General features: G+C 31.3%; 2 protein-coding genes across 3 annotated transcripts; both read right to left on the bottom strand.

Annotated features, from left to right (window-relative positions):
- Nucleotides 1-3,894: 3,894 nt before the first annotated feature.
- On the bottom strand, nt 3,895-6,620 carry LOC105250258. The gene is made up of 5 exons (XM_011256259.3): nt 6,380-6,620; nt 5,947-5,999; nt 5,739-5,819; nt 5,420-5,640; nt 3,895-5,342 (listed from the first exon to the last, which is right to left on the bottom strand). Exons 1-5 carry the CDS (start codon nt 6,440-6,442, stop codon nt 4,129-4,131), a joined length of 1,632 nt encoding a protein of 543 aa, XP_011254561.1. The 5' UTR covers nt 6,443-6,620; the 3' UTR covers nt 3,895-4,128.
- A 2,048-nt stretch (nt 6,621-8,668) lies between these two features.
- LOC105250267 (vacuolar protein sorting-associated protein 11 homolog) lies at nt 8,669-16,450 on the bottom strand. Of its 2 annotated transcripts, none has more exons than XM_020027237.2 (16): nt 16,328-16,450; nt 16,115-16,183; nt 15,839-16,012; nt 15,385-15,581; nt 14,955-15,213; nt 14,726-14,880; nt 14,418-14,651; nt 14,034-14,334; nt 12,857-13,045; nt 12,644-12,766; nt 12,406-12,533; nt 12,120-12,332; nt 11,882-12,054; nt 10,634-10,931; nt 9,621-9,940; nt 8,669-9,560 (listed from the first exon to the last, which is right to left on the bottom strand). In XM_020027237.2, the coding sequence occupies exons 1-16, from the start codon at nt 16,340-16,342 to the stop codon at nt 9,130-9,132; spliced, it is 3,279 nt and encodes a 1,092-aa protein (XP_019882796.2). In that variant the 5' UTR covers nt 16,343-16,450; the 3' UTR covers nt 8,669-9,129. The 2 variants fall into 2 exon arrangements, with proteins under 2 accessions (XP_019882796.2, XP_011254573.2); XM_011256271.3 differs by having other exon boundaries at nt 8,669-9,557.
- Between the last annotated feature and the right edge of the window lie 9,694 nt (nt 16,451-26,144).

The raw sequence follows: 26,144 nt of genomic DNA, 5'->3' as shown, positions 1-26,144 counted from the left end.
TTATCTACTCATACATTTTTTCTTGAAAAAATTAAAATAAATTAATATGAAATTACTTAAAAATAAATTAAAGAGAGGAATTTTTTACAATTTTTAAATTATTCTTTCATTTCGAGAAAATTGAAAACTTATATTCCTATCATATTAAATTTTAATGATAAATTTTTCAATAAATTTGAAATAAATTAATTTTTCTAACGTGCAGTTTTTGTACAATTATTTTTTCTATATTTCCTTGCTTCATATTTATATGTGCTTGAAAAAGACAAGATATTATTATAAAATTCCATTGTTTTAAGATTATATATAAATAAATTAAAAATATACGTATTATCGTAAATGTATATGTGAATAAATATTTCGTGTCTTTATTTCGGACAGACATTTTTTCACATTAGTATGGTATCTTACATATAGTGTTATTGATTCCGCGCGAATACATGATTGCACATTACGGTAAGATCATTCAAACTAGAGCTTATTAAAGGTATACGATATAATGCGCAAGCTACGCACGCACACAAAATATAATGGCTTCTGACTAGAAATTCTTATAGACTAATCTATCATGTGTACATATATGCATACACATATTATATATATGTATACATATGTATGTATACGTATCCAGATAGCCAAAACTATCTACGAGATTGCTGTCATGTCGCCAACAATTATTATTATATGTATTATTGTTGCCAACATAACATAATAATATGATTAATCATATTAATCAACAGGATAGCAATAAGACTAATCAATATGATTAATCATATTTGAATATGTGAATATACGATATATACAATAGTATAAGCTTACGATATAATCACGCGGACTCCTTAAACAACCTCCATTTATTAGGATCGGTTCCAAAAAATATTGTATGTATATATTATTCTGTTTTAAAGTAACATGCTCCTTGGCTACGAGACTACGTCTCGCTTATCCAATACTCTTATTTAATGGACTTATCGCTATTGGCACATACGCGTTTCTTGGACCGCTATTATAATTCAAGAATCTAAATTGAATGATTAGCGCATTTGATATAGTTTTCTGCGATCTTAGAAAATGCTTGTAAAATGATTGTATTATATTTGTCATATCGAAAAATAATCGAAGAAGTGTATCGTGTATAAACCGATGGCTTAATCCAATTTATCTAACTGATATAATTCAATCATTACAATTAATACTGCCACGATTGGTAAAAAAAAATATTACAAATCAAATGTCGTTCATGTGTGTCACAGCACGAGAACAGTCTTTCTTTTCGCACGATATATACGCAGAAAAATTGAAGAGCAAAAATTTTGAATACTTGTTATACAAAATTAATTATTAATTAATTATGAATTATTAATTAATTAATTTAAGGATGTATTGGACGGACCGTCTGTCTCAAAAGTTAATCCAAAGTATCAAAAAATTAAAGTTGAGTAGAATACGAATTCTAATTGATCAAAAATTTTTTAAAAATCACGAAATCATTCTTCAAAGTATTCTTTAATATAAATAGATCTTAATTTCCAAGAAAATGTTACCACGTTTTATCATCAATATTGCGTCAAACCGATAATCACAGTTATTTTTTAATAATAATTTCAAAACGAGCAAGTAAATCGTTTTAAAACTTTGTGGGAACATTTTTACATGTATGAAGAATATAATATTACAAAATGAAATTTTTATCATTGTTTTGTTATAGTTTGTGAATAATTTATCACCTGTCTCTTGAACGTTTACATAAGATCCTATGTTAAAATCGCAAAATTCAAAAATTAATAACTTTTAAAGGAGCAAGTAAAAAAATGTGAAATAATTCATGACGATTTAGAGTGTTATTAAGAATGTTAAATTAAAAATTCACGGCGATCTCATTGATTGTAATATATCTCCAATACATCCTTAAGTCAAATCAAATAATAAATCGTATATGTTTTCTCACATTCGTGTTTTCCTAATATTCAATTCTAAACGATTTTCGTTTTCAGTTTTTATATCATGTCGCATTTTTATTACAGCAGTATATTCTTGTTTTAAGTGTGAACACTACATAATTGTTTCGGATAACTATATATATTTTATCCCTTAAAGATATGTGTAATATGTAATAATTAATCTTATCCACTTTTTAATATTGAGATAATATTAATGTGTGTGCACATATATGTGATAGAAGCTTAAATATATACAGAGGACTTGATCGGCTTGAAATACAACTCGAAAAATGAGATTATTTCGCATTGTCAAGTTTGATATGAATATTATCGTTAGAAAATATGTCGATATTTATATTATAATATTTAAAAAATAAATCTTATGTTATTTCTTTTCGTTTTAAAGATCTTAGTTGCTTTTGTAAAGATCTTGTTCATAAATGCCTTTCCATCCGAGGATTAAAAAAATGTGCGACAATTGTTTGCTTACATATTGTTACGATATAGAGAAATAAAACAATTAATTGTTATTCTTTTTTGTGCGTAAGTGGATTAAATTGGGCCGCTAACTGTGGAAATACAACTCTTCTTCTTAAAACACTGCTTTAATTGTTCCGAAATCTTAAATTACATTAAGTATATTGCAGGAATAAAAATTAGATCAGTGTCTAATAAAACGTTGAAAAAGATTTTCTCATGGCAGTATGTATCGCAGATATCGGAAATAACGCTTTGTCGGCGTATATAAGAATACACCTATTGTACGTAAGTAATGTATGTATGTAAGAAATTATCTATCACATTTAGATTTAATATTTAATATTAATAGGTAATCAAAAAATAGCTTTCAGCTTTGGAGTTGTGATATTATTTGCAAAAAATATTGCAAAAGTGCAATTTAAGTCTAACGTCTAATATTATATTCATTAATTCTGCGAGAGAATAATGAATGATATGTACATCTCACGAGAATGATACGTACATCTTCAATCATCAGATTCGACGATTAAAGATTCAATAAAGTAACGCGAAATAATAATACGATGTCGATAAATATAATATTTTTGCATTAAATATACAGGGTGTCCCAAAAGTCCCGGACCGGTCGAATATTTCATAAACTATACACTTTAGAGAGAAATGTTTCAGACAAAAGTTGTATGGCTTGAAGGGGGCCATCAGATAGTGACAATGATTTGATGGAAGATCATTTCATGGGAGAGTCATTTGAAAGTCACGTGAAGATCACCGTCAATTTCTTAAATGGAACTCTCTATTTTTTATTAAATATTCTGGTAGCTCACGTCGAGAGCTTTCCAAAACACTATAATTAAGTTAGTTTTCGTTAAGTACTTTCCGAATTATGAGGCTTGAAATCATTTCTTAATTTTACATAAACCGTAAAATATCTTGTAAAATATTCATTTTTCGATTATCTTACCTTAACACTTTTATGTACAAAATAATGAGAGGAATCAATTGGTGTTAAGAAAAAACATAATTTTTAAGAAAAAAATATGTAATTTGCCATTAACAATTACATATTTTTTGTTAAAACAACTATGTGTTTTCTTTACACCAATTGATTCCTCTCATTATTTTGTACATAAAAGTATTAAGATAATCGAAAAATGAATATTTTACTAGATATATGGTTTATTTAAAATTAAGAAATTATTTCAAGCCTCATAACTCGAAAAGTACTCAATGAAGAAATACTTTATTATAGTGTTTTGGAATTCTCTCCAGATAAGCTATATGAATATGTAATAAAAAATAGGGGGTTCCATTTAAAAAATTGAAGGTGACCTTTACGTCACCTTCAAATGACTCTCCAAGGTCAAATCATTGCCACTGTCTGATGGCCCCCTTCAAGCCATACAACTTTTGTCTGAAATATTTCTTTCTAAAGTGCATAGTTTATGAAATATTCGATCGGTCTGGGACTTTTGGGACACCCTGTATACATGTTTTAAAGGAAATAATATATCGCACTATTTTTTAATAAAATAGAATCCTCGCTTGTTATTATGACACGATTACCATGATATTCGGAAACAAGTGAGGATTATTCTAATGTGATTCTTGATAACGAACGATTACGTTTGTATTGCTATACAAGTTACGCGCAGAGACATACAAGAATATAAGCATTGCATAATACAATGATAAAGATTTCAATTTATATTCAGTCTAACGACTTCGATCTATTTAATTTGTGTTTACTTTCAAGATCAAAGTTTGTACTCCGATTCATTGTACGAAGACCACGCGCCTCTTCGACATTTTCACTCGGAGGCAATTGCGCATTTTCAAAAATAAAGGATTCTAATATCACATTATTGGATGGATTTGATTGAGACGAGCATGCAACAATCTCTACTGCTTGTTCCGGAAAATTCGCATTACAAAGTGCATTTTCGGAAGCTGCCATTCGATTGGAATTAAAGGTGCACTGTTGAGAGCTCGACGAATCTCTGAGGGAAATCCTTCGAAAACTGTTACCTTGATAAGTGACATTTCCAGTGTGGTTACGCGTTAATCGTAGGGAACCGCCGTAATTCCTACGTTGTTTCGGTAAGTTTCTTTGCGCCGCAGCGATCACGGGACATATATGGAACTTTAATTCGTTCTCGCTTCCGCTCTCCTCTGATTTAGGCGAGGAAATACGTGTTTCTGTAATTGCCGCGCATCTTTGTTGAGATGTACGGTTTTCATTCTGCACAGTAATCTTATTATGGACTTTCAATGCAGATTGATCATTTCTGTGCCATGGACTTTGTTCTCTATAGCTGCTAGTTGCAGTATCAATGTTGAGCATTGCGCATCCCTCTGCGTTCTGAATTTCATAAGCATGAATTCCATTTTCCGCATTCGAGACATCGGCCAATCTGTCCGTTGAATATCCCGGCAATTGTTGTGAATTATTTTGATAACTATGATTAAAATTGCTTCCTCCAAAAGCGAGCGATTCCTTTGGATATTCCAAAGGAACGCACACGTTTTGACTAATAGCGCCATTCGCTACGCAATATTGCGAAAAATGGGCGAACGGGATACCCTCGTGATTGTCGAGCTGGCGAGAAGTCGCGTTATCACTTTGACTCGAGTTACCATCCACCAATCTAGCTGGAGAATTGCAAGTGTAGAAGAAACACTGCGACACACTCGGATTTGATATCACATTTGCTGTTTGTAGATTCAGTCGCGCAGAGGATTCCGGCGATGCTGGATTGGAAATTTTGCCGCGTGTCTGTGCGATCACTGTCTCATAACTAGGCGGTGGACCGTATAACTGATAGTAAGGGCAACTAGTATTGTTCAACACCACATTCATATTTTGATAGTTTGAAGTAGTTGCATTACTATTATACGTTGACGCTGCTGTATTTCTTTGAGGACCTATTATGAAAATTTACATAAATATTTGTGCATTTTCATTTTTATGTGCTTTACTCATAAAATAAAAGAATGCATACCTTTCCACATACGATGCAATAGGACGGTATTTCTCGCTGAATTATAGGTAATACGAGCTTGTTGCGCATGACAAGATGCATTACGAAGAGAATTTTGAGATCTAGTATAGGAAGATCGAGTTGGAATAGCTGAAGCTGCTGCTCGATATCTGCCTTGTAACCAGTATCGATACCACCAGCCACCACCAGAACACACAAGGAACATGATTATAACCAGAATCCTAAAACATTTTTATTTTTTATATTATACATGTAAATTTTATAAAATATTGTTATAATTATTGTTTGGAAAAGGATTATTGTTAAAGATTCTGCTTACCAATAGTACCATAAGTGATGGAAATGGAGACCGGGTGATACACAACAACCAAAAGTGCAACAATATTCTGTTCTTGAACATCTGTAAGATGTGTTACATTTGATATAAAAATAATTTTTAATATATATATATATATATATATATATATATATATATAAATTGTAAAACTAATATATAGATTAAATAAAGTCAAAATTGTCATTCTTACTCATAGTATTTTAATTCTCCAGGTATATCAGAGGAACAGTACTTTGCTTCTGCCTAAAAAAATTATATTATTCTTAACAAAACTTTATAAATAGAAAAGAATCAATATTTTCCATTTAATAATTTGTTGAATGTTGTATATATTGATGTAATTTAATATCATAAATGCAATTTAAAATCATAAAATAATATAATAATATAACAAACCTTGAAAGTTTATGATAACTTTATTGTTTAATCTTATGGAAAATAATAAAATTTAATTAAGTAAAGAGCAGTCTCTAAATAAATTATTTAAATATACAAATCGCATATACATGTATAAAAGTAAATTAATAATTTTTATAAATAATGTATAAATTTTTTAAAAATTTTGTAAAAAAATATCTAAAAAAAAGAGCATTATCTGTTTCGTTCAGATCAAGAACACTTACGTAAATTAGACACTTTGATGTACCCGCGAATATCGCAAGTTTCTTCTTGCTGTTGCGAGCCATTTTCTAATATCCTTCGTCAATTCCACGATCAAGCGCAATGAGATCTAACACGATGTTTTGACATAATCGCCATTCCCCATCGTCCGTGATGCATGTATATGCATGTATACACAACATTGCACATCGCTTATTGATTTCAATTTCGGAACGCAACAATGACGTCAGTTCGCTGTCAGTGCTACCACCATGACAAAAATGAGCGACAACTAAAGCCAAGCATCGAAACCATGTTTTCTCGCGCACTTCGTGTAATCTTAGTCAAATATATCCATTATCTTGAGCACGCGAGTCAAGATCTATCTACTATTAGAGGATCACTTTATTAAAACTGTCCGTTCAGCCATGATCAATAAAAGTGATTGGAAGGATGGTAGCAGTGTTTGCTGGTATCTAGATAAAATTATCTAGATAATTATTTAGATAATTATCTAGATAAAGAAATGAATCATCTTTATCTTGATCTCTACTAGATCTACTAGATGAAGAAATACAAAGTATCTTTATCTTAGATAAAAAATGTCATCTTATCTAAAAATTATCTAAGATGACGTTTTCATTATGCAAAAGAGTTTTCCAGGCAAGCTTCTAAAAATCTATCTAAAATATCTAAAATATATTTTTTATTTGGAAAATAATATTACAAATATATTTTATCTTGTACTTGTTTTACTTAAATTTGTGCAATGCATTAATGTATATTTTATAAAAATGATATATGTATTGTTACACATTGATTATTATATTATTAATATATTATAAATATAAATTAATAAATAAATATTTATCATATCATTTATATATATCTTTTTGTTATTATTTAAATATTCTTTAGGAAAAAAGGAAGAATATGTGAATATTTATGATTTTAATATCCCATTTACAATCTGCGTCACATTTTTTACAAATATTTATAGATATAAAATAAACAAAATAAAATAAACAAAAATATCTAGATAATTATCTAGATTATCGCAATAATCATCTCATCTTTCATCTAGATTAAGTAAAAGCAAAATCATCTTTATCTCATCTAAGATAAATTTACGGATTTTTATCTTTATCTTTATCTAGATAATTTTGAAATTATCTACAGCAAACACTGGATGGTAGCAATGTGACACATGGATTTTTTGCGCATGCGCGACCAACGTGCTAAAGCTTTGTACACAGCAGAGGAAAGAGGTGTCAGACGTCACGTCTGTCGAATGCGACGCGATAGCCAATCGATTTGCAACTATTCTGATAAAGCGAAAGGTTGATTGGTTATCGTTGCACGTTCTGTGAGCAAAGGCCATATGGTGAGCGAACACGAAATTAGGGAAAGAGCCGAAAATTAATAAGCTCGATTTATAATTATATATATCATGAAAGAATAAATTTATTCGATAAAATTCAATTGGCAATTCCGAAGAAAATATCATGAATAAATAAAATATATTTATATAAAATAACTTACAATAAATGGATATATCAAGTATGATTTTAAGGATGGGTAATTTAATTTTTAAAAAGAGAAATTGCTCAAAAGTTTAATTGTTTTTGAAAAAATTAGATATTGTGGTAAAAAGTATTTGCTTTATTTATTCTTCAAAAATCTGACCCAATAAATAATTAAATTGGTTATAAATGAATATAATACATATAATACATACATATAAATAATATATGTATAATAAAAAAATTTTTAAATATATGCATGTATATATATATATATATATATATATATATATATACATATATATAAATATGTAGATATATATTTACATATATATAAATATGTAGATATATATATAAATATGTAGATATATATTTTTTATTTTTCCTTTTTATTCTTAATGTATTATAATTATACAATATTTTATATCTATTAATCTATATTTCTCAGATACTTTTATATGTGTGTTGTTCCATTCCAAGCAAATATTAGATGTAGCACACAAAGGCATCATATTATTATATAATACATAATCTTTACCATACTTGAATTTTACTTTATTTTAATTTTAAAGATTATCACTTTTATTTTTAATAATTATAATTGCAAAATAATTATAAAATATATTTATAAAATAATTATAATTGCAAATTAACAAAATTATCCAAATATGGATATTAATTAGTGGAATAATATAAATTTTCATCAGCCACTTTGTAATTAATTTCTTAAAATTTTTATTTGATTCTTTTTTATATCATAATCTCATGGTAAAATTGATATATTCTCTCAATTAATTTTTATTTTGTAATTCTTCTGTCTCAAGTTTCAACCTTTTTAGATTGGCAGAATTTAGTTATATTCTCTCACTTATACACAAAGAGACAGAAAGTATAGTACTTTAAATATTTCTCTTTGCTAGTTTTCAGATAAATATTAAAATTTATAGATAGCTTAAAAGATTTGCACAGCATATAAAGTCTTTAATTTGCAAAAGTGAAAGAAATTATATTAATTCTAAATGAGATTTACAGCTTATAAAGTATATACAAGTTTACATATAGTGTACTAAGTTCAAAATTTCATAATTGCATACTGCTTATTGAAGCATGTATCTCACAATATTTTCTCTTTGTTTTTATATATTCATTTATCAGTACACACACGCACACACACACACACACGCGCACACACACACACACACACACACACACACACACACACACACATGTATATATTCTGTGATTGTGGTTTACCTACCAAATGGATTCAGATTTCTATTGTAATCGTCATCATCATTACCAACTGCGTCATTATCATCGTCATCTTTAAAGGGATTATTTGCATCGTCATCATCATCATTGGCAAAAGGATTTTTAGACTCATCATAATCATCAGTCTCGAAAGGATTTAATGGCACAATAGGATTTTTTGGTGGAACGAAAGACTTCTCGATCGGTGATGATTTTGGTGTGGTACTATTCAAAATACGAGCTTCTCTGATCGGCACTGGCGAAGCTTTCGTGGAATTGCTACGCGGTGTCGATAAACCGCTTCCTGTTCCTGATATATTCGCCTCTAATGACGAGGAATACACGTCTGGCTTTGCAAAGCTCCGATAACGCTCTTCTGTTATTAATGTGGGAACATCGTATCCGGCTCGTCGAGATTCCGTTTTTCCTACTGGAAAAAATATAACACGATTAATGATTATAATTTACTTAGAAAAATATTAAATCATACCTGAAATAGAACTCTTTCCTTCGCTTAATCTAAGTCTCGCTTCCGCTCCCGGGCCATAATTCAATTTAGGTTCCTCCAACTTAGTTGGCGTAGGTAACGATTTATCTGTATCGGTAATTACTGTTAATTTCTTAAAAACGCCTCTACCAAAATAATCGGCCACTAAAGAAAATGGATCTTCCGCTCGATCGAGGAGACTGTGGAATGTTTCGTGTAAATCTCTCGATTGCTCTTGCGCTCTTATAATATCCAACAATTTCTTGTTATTTGGCAAGCATGCTGGACATTCGTTTTCATTTTCCGAAAAGCTTTGAAAGCAGCTATTATAAAAAAAAGAAGATAAATCGAAAGAATTACATGGTAATAAGATTATATACAGTGCCTACCAAAAGTTTCGGGACGGTCGAATATTTCATAAACTACTGCACTTTAGAAAAAAATATTTCAAACAAAAGTTGTATGGCTTGAAAGGGGTCATAAGATGATGTCATTGGTTTGATCTTGTAAAGTCGTTTGAAGATCACGTGAAGGTTATTATTATTAATTGCAAATTACATATTTTTTCTTAAAATAACTATTTTTTTCTTTACATCAATTGAATTCTCTCATTATTTTGCACATAAAAGTATTAAGATAATCGAAAAATAAATATTTTATTAGATATTTTATGTAAAATTAAGAAATGATTTCAAGCCTCATAACTCGAAAAGTACTTTATGGAAAAATAATTTATTATAGTGTTTTGGAAAGATCTCGAGATAAGCTACGAATATGCAATAAAAAATAGGTAGTTCCATTTAAAAAATTGAAGGTGACCTTCACGTGACCTTCAAAAAATTTTTCAAGGTCAAATCAATGACCATCTTATGGCTTCCTTCAAGCCATACAACTTTTGTCTGAAACATTTCTTTTTAAAGTGCATAGTTTATGAAATATTCGATCGTCCCGGAACTTTTGGTAGGCACTGTATATACGATTATATATAAACGATAAAAATAATTAAGAAAGCTAACTGTTGATGATAAGAATGTTGACACATGAAATGCACAGATGGTAACTCTAACTGATGATGGCACGCGCTACATCGCGATCCTTGAAATATTATCGTGCTATTCTTTATTGCCTCTATTTGTTCTCGTAATTTAAGAGTATCGGCTCTGTATTTCTGTGTTAATTCCGTATCAGCTTGAGTCTGTTCGTTTTCCGTTCGTAATACACTGCATAAATAATTTCGAACATCTCCCAATGTGCAAGTTAATGATGTGGAAATTGCATCAATAACCATCAAAGGAGACAACAGTCTTTCTTGAGCTACAAACAATAATTACAACACTAGTTTCAATGCATATATGATTGTGAATATAATTAATACAGGGTGTTTCAGACCACCCGTACCACCTATTTAAAAACTAGAGAAGTGGTTACTTCAAAAAAGTAAAAATATTTTCTTTATCAATCGGCTGCGCTTTATCGAATGGTGATATTTTCAACTTCTGGTTCCGGAAATAGGCGATTCAGACCGGAAATGAATTTTTTTTAATGAAACCCCTTATTTTTCATTGCATATTCTTGTAGCTTACCTCGAGCTTTCCAAAACACTATAATAAATTATTTTTCCATGAAGTACCTTTCGAGTTATGAGGCTTGAAATCATTTCTTAATTTTACATAAACCATAAATATCTTGTAAAATATTCATTTTTCGATTATCTTAATACTTTTATGTACAAAATAATGAGAGGAATCAATTGGTGTAAAGAAAACAAAAGGTTGTTTTTAGGAAAAAATATGGAATTGTTAATTGCAAATTTCATATTTTTTCTTAGAAACATCTATGTGTTTTCTTTATACCAACTGATTCCTCTCATTATTTTGTACATAAAAATATTAAGGTAAGATAATCGAAAAATGAATATTTTACAAGATATTTTATGGTTTATGTAAAATTAAGAAATGATTTCAAGTCTCATAACTCGAAAGGTACTTCATGGAAAAATAATTTATTATAGTGTTTTGAAAAGCTCTCGAAATAAGCTGCAAGAATATGCAATGAAAAATAGGGGGTTCCATTTAAAAAAATGCACTTCCGGTTTGAGTCGCCTATTTCCGGCCGGAACCAGAAGTTGAAAATATCACCATTCGATAGAGCGCACCCGATTTATAAAGAAAATGTTTTTACTTTTTTTAAATAACCATTTCTCTAGTTTTTAAATGGGTAATATGGATGGTCTAAAACACCCTGTATATTCAGAGAATATTCACCTATATAAGCTAATATATCCGCGAGGAGTTTTGTCGGTGCATCCTTATTTTTAGCTACACTCCATAAGGCTTGTACCCACAAATTAGGATCCTGATGACCAAATCTCTTACAGGTCGCAAGTACTTGTTCGCTGTCTCCTTCGCGTAAGTGAAATCTTAATATTTCTTGATATCTATATAAAAATGTTATCAAGATGTCTTCATATTGTTATAATTTCTCATAATGATAGTGACTTACAGTTTGCTCTCTTCATAAAGGAAAAGCAATCCTTTCCTGAAATTATGCTGGTGACAAAGTATTAATATTTGATCTTTGTCATAATGAGCTTCGGAATTTTGCAGTAATCGTACAATTTTCTGTTCATATTGTATTTTAGCGACATCATTATCTAAAGCAGACCAAACGTGTAAATAATGTTCCACTAATGTATTGTAAACAAGTGTACTCCACCTGTAAGAAATATAAGAGAAGACAATTAATTTCATGATAGAGTGTCTGCGCTTTTTTTATGAAATATTGTAACCTTGTATCTGATTTAACTAAATGCTCCAAGAACTCTACGAGTCGTTCAGAATTATTTAAAAATAAATGAATAAAATCTTCTGGATTGGCTTTATCGATACGCTGCTCTGTATAACCATTTAATGCTTCCTATAGGAAAGAGGTAATTGAGTGAATACATTTCTATCTTTTAACTTCTCTCGTCATATAATTTAATTAAAACCAATAGAAGAATATAAGAGCGAAATATGTATATGCACCTGATCTACAAGAGGTTTATCGGAAGGTTTGTAATTTGTGCATAAAATCTTTAAAAACTGAGTAGATTCATTTGGCACATTTTCTATTAAAATATTTCCATATTTCTTCATATTAGCTTCTGCCTAGAAAAGTTATAAAGCGGTTTTCGATATAAATATAATATAATTTTTATAGAAATATATACACAACGCGCACATGTATGAATATAATACCTCCTCAAATTCTAAAGTTGCCATGTATTCCAATGCCTTTTTGTATTCATGTTTGTCTTCGATTTGGATACGAAGATACCACTCGTGCTTACCATGTTTCTGAGCGAGTAATAGAGCATCCTCCGGCGATGCTTGACGACAAACTTTAATCGCTATTTCCACATCGAAATCAACCTCGCGATCTTTCGTCTGAAATTATGATAATGTAATAATTATGTATGATAATGAATATATATAAAATATGTATATTGATAAACTCTACATATTTTATACAGGGTTAGGAAAAGTCCTTTATATCCCTTAATATTTCGAAAAATACGTATTTTAAAAAAAAATGTTTCATACAAAAGTTATAGGGTTTTATATGGCGCATCACAGCAACATTATTATGACCTCGAATAGCGTTGTCAAGATTATGTGAAGGTCAGCTTCAATTTTTTAAATAGAATCCCCTATTTTTCATTGCATACTCTCGTAGAGAGACTTACCTCGAGAGCTTTCAAAAACACTATAATAAATTATTTTTCCATGAAATACTTTTCGAATTATGAGGCTTGAAATCATTTCTTAATTTTACATAAACCATAAAATATCTTGTAAAATATTAATTTTTCAATTATCTTACCTTAATATTTTTATGCACAAAATAATGAAAGGAATCAATTGGTGTAAAGAAAACATACAGTTGTTTTTAAGAAAAAATATGGAATTGTTAATTGCAAATTACATATTTTTTCTTAGAAACAACTATGTGTTTCCTTTACACTAATTGATTCCTCTCATTATTTTGTGCATAAAAATATTGAGGTAAGATAATCGAAAAATGAATATTTTACAAGATATTTTATGGTTTATGTAAAATTAAGAAATGATTTCAAGCCTCATAACTCGAAAAATAATTTATTATAGTGTTTTGGAAAGCTCTCGAGGTAAGCTACAAGAATATGCAATGAAAAATAAGGGATTCCATTTAAAAAATTGAAGCTGACCTTCATATAACCTTGACAACGCTATTTGAGGTCATAATAATGTTGCTGTGTAATGCGCCACATAAATCCTATAACTTTTGTATAAAACATTTTTTTTTAAAATGCGTAATTTTCGAAATATTAAGGAGTATCTAGACTTTTTCCTAACCCTGTATAAGAAACATTTGAGGTTGCACACAGATATTTACCATAATGAATTCTTTCAATTTATCGGTATGATTAAGTTTAGTATAACAATTTAATAATAAAGTAGTATGATCCTCAGTTGCTTGTCCATTTTTATGCAAAGCTTGCAAGTATGTCGTTAAATTATCAATATGTTGAGAATCTAAGAATTTTCTTATCACATATGATGGTTCCAATTTGCCAATAGTCTTTATGTATTGTTCTATAGCACCATTATGATCTCCCTTGGAATATAAATGATCTCCATATTGACGAAAAATGTCTATGAGACCTTCCGCATCATACTGCTGATTTTTAGCTATTCTGCAATAAAATATATACAATATGTTATTATAAATTGTTGTGACAATGATTAATCTTATTGTAATTAAATATTCGAAATATACCTTATGGAAACATCGTACAAATTCTTTTTAAAAAGCAATGCTAATTTTGATTGCAAATCTTTCTCATCCAAATGATATAATTTGTTGTCTCCACTAAGTATAAAAAATCCACCCCATTCAGATAGGACTGCTTGGACAGACACCATAGGTGCAGAAAATACAATAAACTTGTTTTGGATATCAAGCACAGTAATAATATGTTTATCGACACCAGGAGGTATTGGTTCTATTGTGCTACAGAAATTGAATATAATTACATTATAATATAAATGTAAAGAAATTATGAATAATGTGCTTGTATCAATTACTTGGGTTTGGCGGATATAGTCGTTGTTGTTCTCGGAACATTTGCCGCTTCTTTCGCTACTATCACTAAATATGTTCTAAACCATTCTAGCATTATCTTTTGACCTTCCACTGCATAACAGGGACCTCTACCATCTGGTGTGTAACAATAAATAGCCTGAAAATTTTATAATTGAATTTTATAATGTTTTTATTTATATGTGTGCGTAATTAAAATTATGTGCGACATACATCATTACGTCCGATCATAAAATGGCTGTCTTGCATGGATTCAGCAAGCACGCTGCATTTTCGCGCGCAACCCATAGTATCCAAAGTAGATTTAAATTCCTTATCCTTAACTGTAATATTATACAAAAACACATTGTTCTGCGTAGCAACGAACAGATGCGTCTGTTTACCGGTCGCTCTTATTGCAAGGCCAGTAATAGACAAATTGGCATCCTTTAAAACTTTTATTTTATTTTTCCTTTCTCGAGTCAGATCGCCTCTGAAAATTTGAATATAAAAAAAATATTTATGCTATAATTTATATATAATATTATACGACAATAAAAAATATATGCTAAAGCAACAAATATATATTGTAAGGAAATAGAATTTTTCGATATTAATAATAATTTAATGAAATAAAGAGAAAAAATAAAAAACGAATATTTACCTATACAGCATAATGGAACCATCTCCAAATCCAATAGCCATTAATGTAAGACTAGTATGTACACATAGAGCTGTTGCTGGGACTGCTCGATAACTAGGTATGGCTCTGCTTATCCGAACACATGTTGGATTACCTTGCTTATCTGGTTTGGCCAAATTCCAAACCTTTATAGTAGGATTGCATCCAGCCTCATCCTCCTGTTAATATATTATATAAAATTAAAATAATTATAATACTAAATTAAAGTAATTAAATTAAATAAAATAAATAATAATAAATATATTAATAAAATAATTAAATTAGAATAAATAATAATAAATAATAATAAATATATTAATAAAATAATTAAATTAAAATAATTATATGAAAATAATTAACTATAAATTTAATTAAATAGAGACTTTTTACAACAAGTGATCATAATGTGATCTGTATGTATATCTGTGACTCTTACGCCAATAGTGAATAGAAAAGTAGAATGTTGAACTTGTTGCGCCAACACTAATGTAATTTCGTAAGCTCGAAATGTTGTAATTTCATACGTCCTGTTTATTAAATGTACATTGCCTGTATTATCCCCGAATACGATATTGCCATTACCACTAGTAGCTGCAGCGACTTGCGCATCCTGTATAAGAAATTATCAATTAGAATAAGAGAATCTCTTCCATGCTGCAGAAACGTAAATACATTGAATTTATGTTAGAGTATATGAAAAAAAACATCTTACTCCGAATGCGGCAGCGATTTTTCCTGCATCAACCTCCTTTTTCAAGTCAAAGAAATTAAAGCGTCTCCACTAAAAAGACAATAATAACGCATAAAATTAGCGTCGAAAACTTTAGGTTATATCCAGCGTCGAGAAAGAAACGATAGCTGTGAAGATATGTCGAGAAAGAAGCTACAAATCACGAAAAAATTACAAGCGAATCATTCAACAAACCTCCAGGAATGCCATGATAATTTGCAAACGATATTTATTTATACATATGTACTTGGAGAAAATTATATCTCGGTGGAAATTTATTTTTTTGACAGCAACGCGTACAATTGATCCGTCACACGCCCGCCGTCATCTACAGCTGCCCTATCAGCTGTTCGGGCTGACACACCAAGCTTCGCGCATGCGCGTGAATCTCTCGCGTCGACGCGCTCTCATGCAAGATGGCAGCACCAGATCGATTGGACAAATGCGCCCCTAACGGCGAAATAATAAAGTATTTTTCATTTTTAAATTTAATCAGCGTAAATAAAAGTGCGCGTTTTAATTGTTAATTATCTTTATATATACGTGTTAAATTAATATAAATAAGAATAACAATTAAAAGTTTTTAATCTTTACGTGTGTTGAAAAAAGAAATGAAGCGTATCTTCAGCGGGCAACAGGACAACGATATGAAACAATTATGCGCACAGGTATCGTTATTTTTTTATTTTCATGTATGTCTATATATACAGAGTGTATCTTAAATGATGCACTAAACTTTAGGAGGATATTCTGGAAGTCAAAATAAGACTTTCTTTTCCTTTGAACATGGGTCCGCAAATGAACCCTCTTTCGAGCTAGAGCTCCCTAAAGTTTGAGGAAAAAATTGAAAATTGGCTGTATTTCAGAAAAAAATTATTTAACCTTGGTTTTAACGTTACCTATCACCCTCTCTTGAAAGATAAATAAATTTGCGTTGCGGATGTTTGGTCCATTTCATACATTTTCAAATTTTAGCTCGGAGGGGGACCCATATTCATAAGAAAAAAAGTCTTATTTTGATCTCTAGAATACGCTCCTAAAGTTGAGTACATCATTTCAGATACACCTTGTATATACAGGGTTAGGAAAAAGTCTGAATATCCCTGAATATTTCGAAAAATACGCATTTTTTTAAAAAATGTTTCATACAAAAGTTATAGGGTTTTATGTGGCGCATTAAGAAATTGACAGTGATCTTCACGTGACTTTCAAATGACTCTCCAAGGTCAAATCATTGCCACTATCTGATGGCCTCCTTCAAGCCATACAACTTTTGTCTGAAACATTTCTTTCTAAAAAGTGCATAGTTTATGAAATATTCGACCGGTCCGGGACTTTTGGGACACTCTGTATATATATATATATATATATAACTAAAGATTTCAGATGTATTATATTTTATTCGCGATCATATTTTGACAATGGACATTTCTGGAATCGTTAAGCTTGCTAAGTGAATCTAATATGCTTATATATTTTTCGAAAAAAAGCTATGCAATTTCCCGTTACATTAAAAAAATTCCTTGTAATAATTTTTTGTAATGCTCTCTTGTTGACGTAGGTTAGGATTTTTCTTTTTATGTAAAAATGTTATGAGAGCTTGGATTACTCACGCGCATCGAGAGAGTCCTCGATTCGTAAATAAACGAGAATTATGATGAAACTCTGAAACAGCACTTATATTTCATTTAAAAGACGTAAAGTGGCCAATCCGATCTTGTGATTCAGCCGTTCCTCTACGCGCTCGATTAATTCAGGTGGCACAGGGTTACAAAAGACCGCGAACGAAACGGCATGCCAATGCAATGCTATAGATATGTGTGCGACAATCCTTGTCTCTCGTGTGTCGAGAGACAGGAAGGAAAAATTGCCGCTCTCTTCCCCGCAAAAATTCCATTGCAATGACATTCCGCCTCGTACGCTCTCGGGTAAGACGTAAGTTCTGTTATATTTGTTAAAAAGGACGAACAATTAGTGTGTACGTGTGTGTGTGTCTTTCGATGTTTTGGGGCGGGTGTGTTGTTGCTTTACAGAGCTGTGTGCGGGACGTAAATTCGAGAAATATTCGTAAAATCTTTGAAAATCGGTCGACGATCGCGAGAGATCCGTGACGATGATACAGCTAGACGTTCTGAACAGACTTTGCGAGGGACGAGGGGGCTGTCTGACTTTAATCTTAAAACAGCAAGCGAGGCGATGCGATACAAAATCAAGTCGATAACGATTTACAAAACATTTTTCAACATCCTTCATCTTCATTTCCTCGTAAAATCGTTGGTCGTGCTCCTCGATTCTTACATGTCTATCGCACGCTTAATATTAAATTATTACTTTGACATGTCCCGAGTCGGATCCTTTATTTACAATCGATTTTAATACGAAACCTCAATGAAACTTAGAAATAGGTGATTTAGAAAGGTAAATTTGCGATGATAAAATCCACTTCTCTTGCGCAAAAGTGTCTCTCGTGCGCTTCGAACGGAACAAAACGGACAGCTCCTTTTTCTCGCCCGAAATTTTGTGAGAGTTCCTCCGATTTTCAAATTCCTGTTGATGAAATAGCGCGAAAGTCGTATGTCCATAATATAATATCCTTCAAATTATTTATTCTTTCTCGATTCTATTCATACTGAGAAGTAAAACAAAGTCGGAATAATTAAATATTCGTCATCGATCGTTTGCACGATTAATTAATTACTCCGAAATTAAAATAGTCGATGTTGCTTTGCGATTTGAAAATAGAATACAAAAGATTGTTACATATATGTTCTAACATAAAATGTGCTGGAAAGATCCTTCATAATGTCACATTTGTAAGACATCAGAAATATTATATATTATATATTATTTTAATAATATATTAATATATATTAATAATTAATAATATATTTGTATTTTTTCTCTCTCTCTTAACTTTTTAATTTTTAAATACATTTATACATGTTAATTTTAAATATTTCCTACATTAGGTGTTCTTTTTGTTTTTTTATATACTATTATGCTATTCAAATAAAAAATTAAAATATCTTTTTTCCATACGCCAATTTTAAAATAATATGATAATTGATTTAATTTTTCAGATACAGAGTAATCACGAGAGAGAAAAAGAATGAAATTGATGCGAGATAGATTTGAATATGAGCGACATACGAGTTTCACGCTACAAACACAGAGCAACACGAGCTTCATCACGCCATCGTTTGTACATACGTATCGTGCTCGCATTAAAAAGGGCTCTACAGACATAAAAACTACGTGAGATTCGGAAAAACGCAGGACGTCCCGTTCTCATCCCTTGAGAGATCTCGATCACCGAAATCTCAATTTGCCTCATTCGTGCAACGATCGTTTAAATCTTTGTCGAACGATGATGATTATTGATGAGATAATCATATTTCTAAATATTCACTCCGCTCGTGTATTTCAGGATAGCAATGATTCCAAATTTTTCAGTCGTAGATTTTTTTTTCATTTTTTTTTCAGAAATTACGTGATCACCGTACAAAGACTTAAACGATAGATTAGCACGCTCGTGTGCAATGTACTTTAGTTTGCTATATTCTAGTACGATAGACGTGTAGAGCTGGCTGCGACGCGGTATACGAAGAAAATCATCCCCCTTACGTGTAATGCTTTTTCAATTATGTCGTTTGTGGAGCATTGTAAAGTTTCCCCGGCAAAAATTTTGTCACCGCGAGTTTGTAGGTCCATCCTTTTTAGTTACCCTCTCTGTACTTTCTGTTTTCCCATTTTTTTCCCCTCTCTCTCTTTCTAAAGCAACTGATCCTGTGCTTTATTTTAAGTACAGAAAGAGCGCAAATAAAGAGAACGCAGCTCGTAAAGGCGAAAGGTACAGTGAAAATCGATAGTCGCATTCTTTTGCCCTTTGCGAGATCCGGGAATTGAAAACATTTGCGATTTATCGAAAACATTTTGATCAGTATTGCATTACCTGCCTCGTCCAGCGGCACAAAAAAACCGTATGTATGTATTTTTGAAGCGCATTTAGAAGCGCAGTCATCCCATTTCGCTCTTTTCGTCTCACGTTTTTTTGCGTTGCTTTATTTATTCCGCATCGATTAGATAAATATAACGCGACGATCGAATGGCGGCATTTGAATAACGAGAGACTACCGGGAGAATTTATACGAAGCGCCAACAACGGAATTGATAAAGTCAATTTTCATCAAGAGATTCATATTTCAAAATATGTAATTATTCCAAAGTAAAGGGATCCCGGACAGTCGCGACATAGTCGTGTTTTGGTGCATGAATTTAAATGTCACTTGGCCGCTGTATCCATCGCTTCGCGTCCCTTTCTTTTCGCGTGCAACTACATCCAAACCCGTTCGCTGCTTTCGCATTTTCGTGAAAAACATTTGTCGTCGCTTGCTGCGGATAACTTGCTGCAAATTGCAATTAAACGAGAAGGGATTAAGCGGAATAAGAGATGGGAACGATCGAAGTAAACGTTTGGGAGACGAGAACTTTAGGAGAAGGAATACGGGAAGAGGGCGAGGGGGAGGAGGGGGGGATGATCGATTTATCGCACGGCATATTTCGAATTTTATAGACACAATTATTACACTAATTATTACTCTTTCCCCTTCTTCCGTTGGCGATCGGTTCGGTACCGATCGTCGCAGTGCTCCGTGCATACGTTTTCACGACACATTTAGTTTATACATGTATGTATATATATATTTTTTTTATACATATATCTTTACAAACAGGAAACGATCAGACGATGGGCCGATCGGACGCGGCCCGAGAACACCGAGCATATCCTCGCGTAGGAGTCGCGAGAACGACTGGACAGAGCTTCCTCTTATCGAACAATAAAATGTCTCTTTCGTATGTTTATATATATATGTACGCATTACTTATGTAATTGAAAACTCGAAAAAATCAGGGGTATCCTATTATACCTTTAAAAGGAGAGACACCAGGTGTATGTACAGTTCCCGCACAATTGCATTTAATTGCGTTTAAGGATGCACTTTTTTGTAAAATACAATAATATTCCTCCCTCTCTCTCTCTCTCTCTTTCTCTCTCTTTCTCTCCCTCTCTTTCTCTCTTTCTCTCTCTCGCTCTCGCTCTCTCTCTCTCTCTCTCTCTCTCTCTCTCGCGCGCGCGCAATAGTATAGTTCTCCTTTATAGAGATCTCTCTTCATATTTCTCTCTCATCTCTCTCTTTCGCAGAGTTATACAATAAAATATCACAGTTCTGTTCGTACCACGCAATAATTAATATATTGTTTTTCCTTATGTGTGCCACTTATATACGTTTTCTCGCATTCTTTCTCTCACGCAAATATAATATATATACAGAGTGTCACTTAATTGGCGCCCACTATTTATGATGCTTAATAAAACGGGAATTGTTGAGTAAAGTTGCGCCGACCTTTAGCCTCCTTGACGAAATTTTCTTCAGGGAAACGCTTTTAACGGAAGAAATATGATTTTTAATTCAAAATAAAGTTCGAAAAAATTTTTTGAAAAAATGGTTTCGAATTTTTTTTTCATTATAGAAAAAAATGGCTCGGGACTTTTCGACTCAGTTTTCCACGAGGAATATCGCTATATAAATAAATGGGCGCCAATTAAGTGACATCCTGTATATATATATATATATATATATTTGCTCTCACATATACGCACGCACATATGTTCTTTTCATCAATTTCTTTCTTCGCTACAGATTTTTTTCTTCTTTTACGAGCGCTTTGTAACACACAGATGTAATGCACACGCATCTATACGCGCACACTCATACACATACATACACACGTATATATTTCCTCGCTTTTCCTCTCGACGACTAATGGTTACGCAAAGTATGCTGGTTGTAGAAACATTCATTTACAACTTGTATACTTGAAGTAGTATAGTAATAATGACTATTTTTTTTTTTTACCGAAAGAGAGAACGATATATAAAGAGTGAGGTTGCGCGAAGCCTTTTTCTCCAGGATAGAATATGTAATCTGATGGATCGTCTCTCACTGCTATGAAAATCGTATAGACACATTCATTTAAAAGAATATACATACATACAGTACGATTCATACGATTTTGTTAGAAAATCGTGGGGTATACAATCACCTCTCTCTATCTTATTAAATCAAATATTAAAATGCAAATGTCCTCGCTTCTCGCAATTTGTCCTGAAGAGAGATTTCTCGATTTTTACACTTATATACGATAATCGACGTGGATCGTAAATTATTGCTCCAAATGCGAAATTTATTTGCGTTTATTAAGCGATCGTTCATCGACATCCTCTTTATCGAAAGACTTCGTATGCCCTCTCCCTCCGTGCTTGCTATAAGTATTGCTAAAAGAGTGTATCCTACCCAGTGTTTGCTGTAGATAATTTCAAATATTATTTATCTAGATAAAGATAAAAATCCGTAAATTTATCTTAGATGAGGTAAAGATGATTTTGCTTTTACTTAGTCTAGATGAAAGATGAGATAATTATTGCGATAATCTAGATAATTATCTAGATATTTTTGTTTATTTTAGAAGACTATAAATATTTGTAAAAAATGTGACGCAGATTATAAATGGGATATTAAAATCATAAACACATATTCTTTCTTTTTTCCTAAAGAATATTTAAATAATAGCAAAAAGGTATATAAATGATATGATAAATATTTATTTATTAATTTATATTTATAATATATTTATAATATATTAATAATAATAATATACAAAATATATTTTAGATAGATTTTTTGAAGCTTGTCTGAAAAACTTTTTTGCATAATGAAAACGTCATCTTAAACAATTTTTAGATAAGATGACATATATTTTTCATCTAAGATAAAGATAAAGATACTTTGTATTTCTTCATCTAAAAGTTAAAGATAAAGATGATCCATTTCTTTATCTAGATGATTATCTAGATAATTTTATCTAGATACCAGCAAACACTGATCCTACCACCTTTCATTTTCGCGTCTCCCAAAAGATCGTTGTCATTCAGAGGAACTAGTCGCGGACAAAGAACAACTTCGTCGATCGATTTACAACTTGCGTACGTTCGCGATTTTATAAACAGTGCTTCTCCTAAATACTATCACATCTCATCCGAAACTAATGTTCTCTGGCACGAGAGGGTATTTCATAGAAGTATAGATGAAAAATTCCCTTTAATCATTAATGTCGCGACAGACGATCTCCCGTATTTTTGTATTTTATATACAACGAAAGAATAGAATTGGACGGCATTTGTCCGCGAAGTGCTCACGCGGAGCGCTAATAACCGAGTGCGCTTGAGTGTCTCGCGAAATTTATCGTAATCGAACGTAAGAAATGAGAGACAGAGGAGATTGCGACGCAAAGTCAGCGAAGGATGAAATAATCCGAGTGACGAACAACGGGAACAAAGTGGCGCATAGAAGAGAGAGTTCGCGGCAATGGTTAGCGAGAAAAAAAAACGCTTTTCTTTAATCTTTTTACCGCAAAAGAGAATAATAACTTATAAGAGCTAAAAGAGAATATTATTTCAATGCGCACGTATAATAATTATCTTTTTTCCGCTAAAAACTAATTGTATGTATATATCCTATTTTAGTTTCTCATTTGGTAAAAAATACTTTGACAAAACGGATATAGGATACTCCGGTGATTTAATAAAAAGCAAATTTACGCCCATTTACATGAATTAAAAATATGAAGGGAAAGCGCTCTGAAAAAAAAAATTATGAATAAGAATAGCGGTTGAAAATAAAATCGTATAAAGACACACTTGTACTATTTTATTCTTTTATATAACTTATGTTCCGTAATTTGTAAATACGTGAGGATACATGAAACATAAAACAATAATATATATGTTCCAATAACAATATATTTTAACAATGATAATTTTTTTTCTAATAATAGAAAATCCTTACGTGTTATTTTAATTTAAATACATTATCTTCAAAATGTAATATATCAGAAAAAATAAATTACAGTAATCCAAGGTTTATGTTACTAAAAAAAAACATGTGTGTACTTACAGATTAATGCACATTAAATTGAGATGTGAAATTCTTGCCTTAATCATCCTAACGTGTGTTCCAACATTTAATATCTCTATGGAAATATTTAAACACGATAGATAAGCTGCATATTATTTTATTCAGCGTATCGTTCGATGTTTTCTTGGTGAGCTTTCAATACTTTAGCCTACAAATCCGAGTGTGAAGAATAAATGTCCTTTTCTTATTTTTCAAAAAAAATTAATATTCGCCAATATAAAGTTGAAATACCTTTTTTAAAAATAAATAAATGGATGAAAGGAGGGACGATTGTATGATGAGAGAGAAGGGAAAGGCCAAAGCAAATTCATATCGTTTTGAGAAAATAGAGAAACAAAATGACTCAACATTACATGTCGAGAAATTCTCCTTTGCCTTTATTTTAACGCGTGACAGTTTATTAAACGAAATAATAATAATAATATTAATAATAATAATAAAATATTAATAATAATAATAATAATATAATCAATGTGAAACTAAGAATAGGCAGAAGAAATCACATTTAAAGCGCGGGGTTTCGGAGTTTTTTTTTGCTCTTATCTTGCATCTGTCCCTTGCTGTCATGCGAATCCGTCCTATTTCGCGTTCCCTACATTTCTCATTATCAACAAAAAATGACGGATATCTATCTATTTATCTATCTATCTATCCTTTTTCCCTGTATTTATTGTGTAGATTAATTACGCACTTATTACTCGAAACATTTTTCCTCGCCCCAATGTCAACCCAAATCAAGATGTATGTATATCCAACATTTTTCAATATACATAATCGTGCGCACTCACGCGATTACTTGTATTCTTTTCTATCTGTTCGTTCTTTGACGTTTGCTTTGGGAGATATCCAGAGATAGCGAGTCGACATGCCGTCTTGTAAAAGGAATCTGGTCCGCCGTCCGGCTATACGCACAGCAAGAAAATGAACTTTGAACGTTTACCCCTCGCCCCTTCTCTCATTCATTGTTCTAGCATCACCTTAATAACAACGTAATAGTTTTAAACAACTTGAGCATAAGGTAAGGCGCGGACATGACTACTACGGGGTTCGTTTCCCACCGAGTGAATCATCTCGGTACGCTAGATTTATCTTGACTCACAATAATCGGAAATAAATTGGCACTGCGACGTTATATTTCGTCGTAAGTCGACAGAGTAGAGCGGAAAATAAAAGCGGAATTCGCATGTAAAATGTATATGATTAAAAAAAACGCAAAACTTAACGATCAAACTTGATGTTGTTTAAACATAATTTTGAACATTGAATATGAACGTAACGCAAATAGAACTCGAATGGAAACGTGAATTACGCAGGAACCCCGAAGGAAAACACGTCTGGCACCGTAACAACAAATTATCTACAATAGTTCGCATATACATGTTTATCCTCTTCCCTCTCTCTTTCTCCTTTCGTCTCTTCTTTCTCTTCAACACGCGCGCACGCAATGCGCGCACACACGTATGTAACAGATTACATAAGATTACTTAGATCTTAAATAAGGTACTTAGAATATTTTTACATTATTAGAAAATCCGTGTGCTTTCTCTGTATTTTACACACCTACTAAATGATCGATCAAAATATTAATCAAATAATAATAATAATAATATAATAATAATAATAATAATAATAATAATAATAATAATTAATAATTAATAATAATAATAATAATAGTAATAATAATGTAAATAAAAATAATATAATAATCATAAAGAGATGACGATATAATGATGCTAATAAAGACGATGTCTCGATGTGACGATAATAATAATTATTTCTTTACTTATGTATTTGTATATACGCATATATGCATATATTTATTCAATTATTAATATATGCATATATTTATTTATTTATATAGCACCTATTTACAAGAGGTCTCCGTGCGGCTCTCTTACAGAATGTGCGTGATGCTTTTATACTTTTTTTTTGTATGTGTGCCCATATATACTTCTATACATTCCTTTTTGTATAAC

This window comes from Camponotus floridanus, unplaced genomic scaffold, assembly GCF_003227725.1.
Source record: "Camponotus floridanus strain SB8 unplaced genomic scaffold, Cflo_v7.5 scaffold51, whole genome shotgun sequence".
NCBI classification, from domain to species: Eukaryota; Metazoa; Arthropoda; class Insecta; order Hymenoptera; family Formicidae; genus Camponotus; species Camponotus floridanus.
Note: the sequence above shows the minus strand (reverse complement) of the source record. Positions and strands in the feature narration are given on the sequence as shown.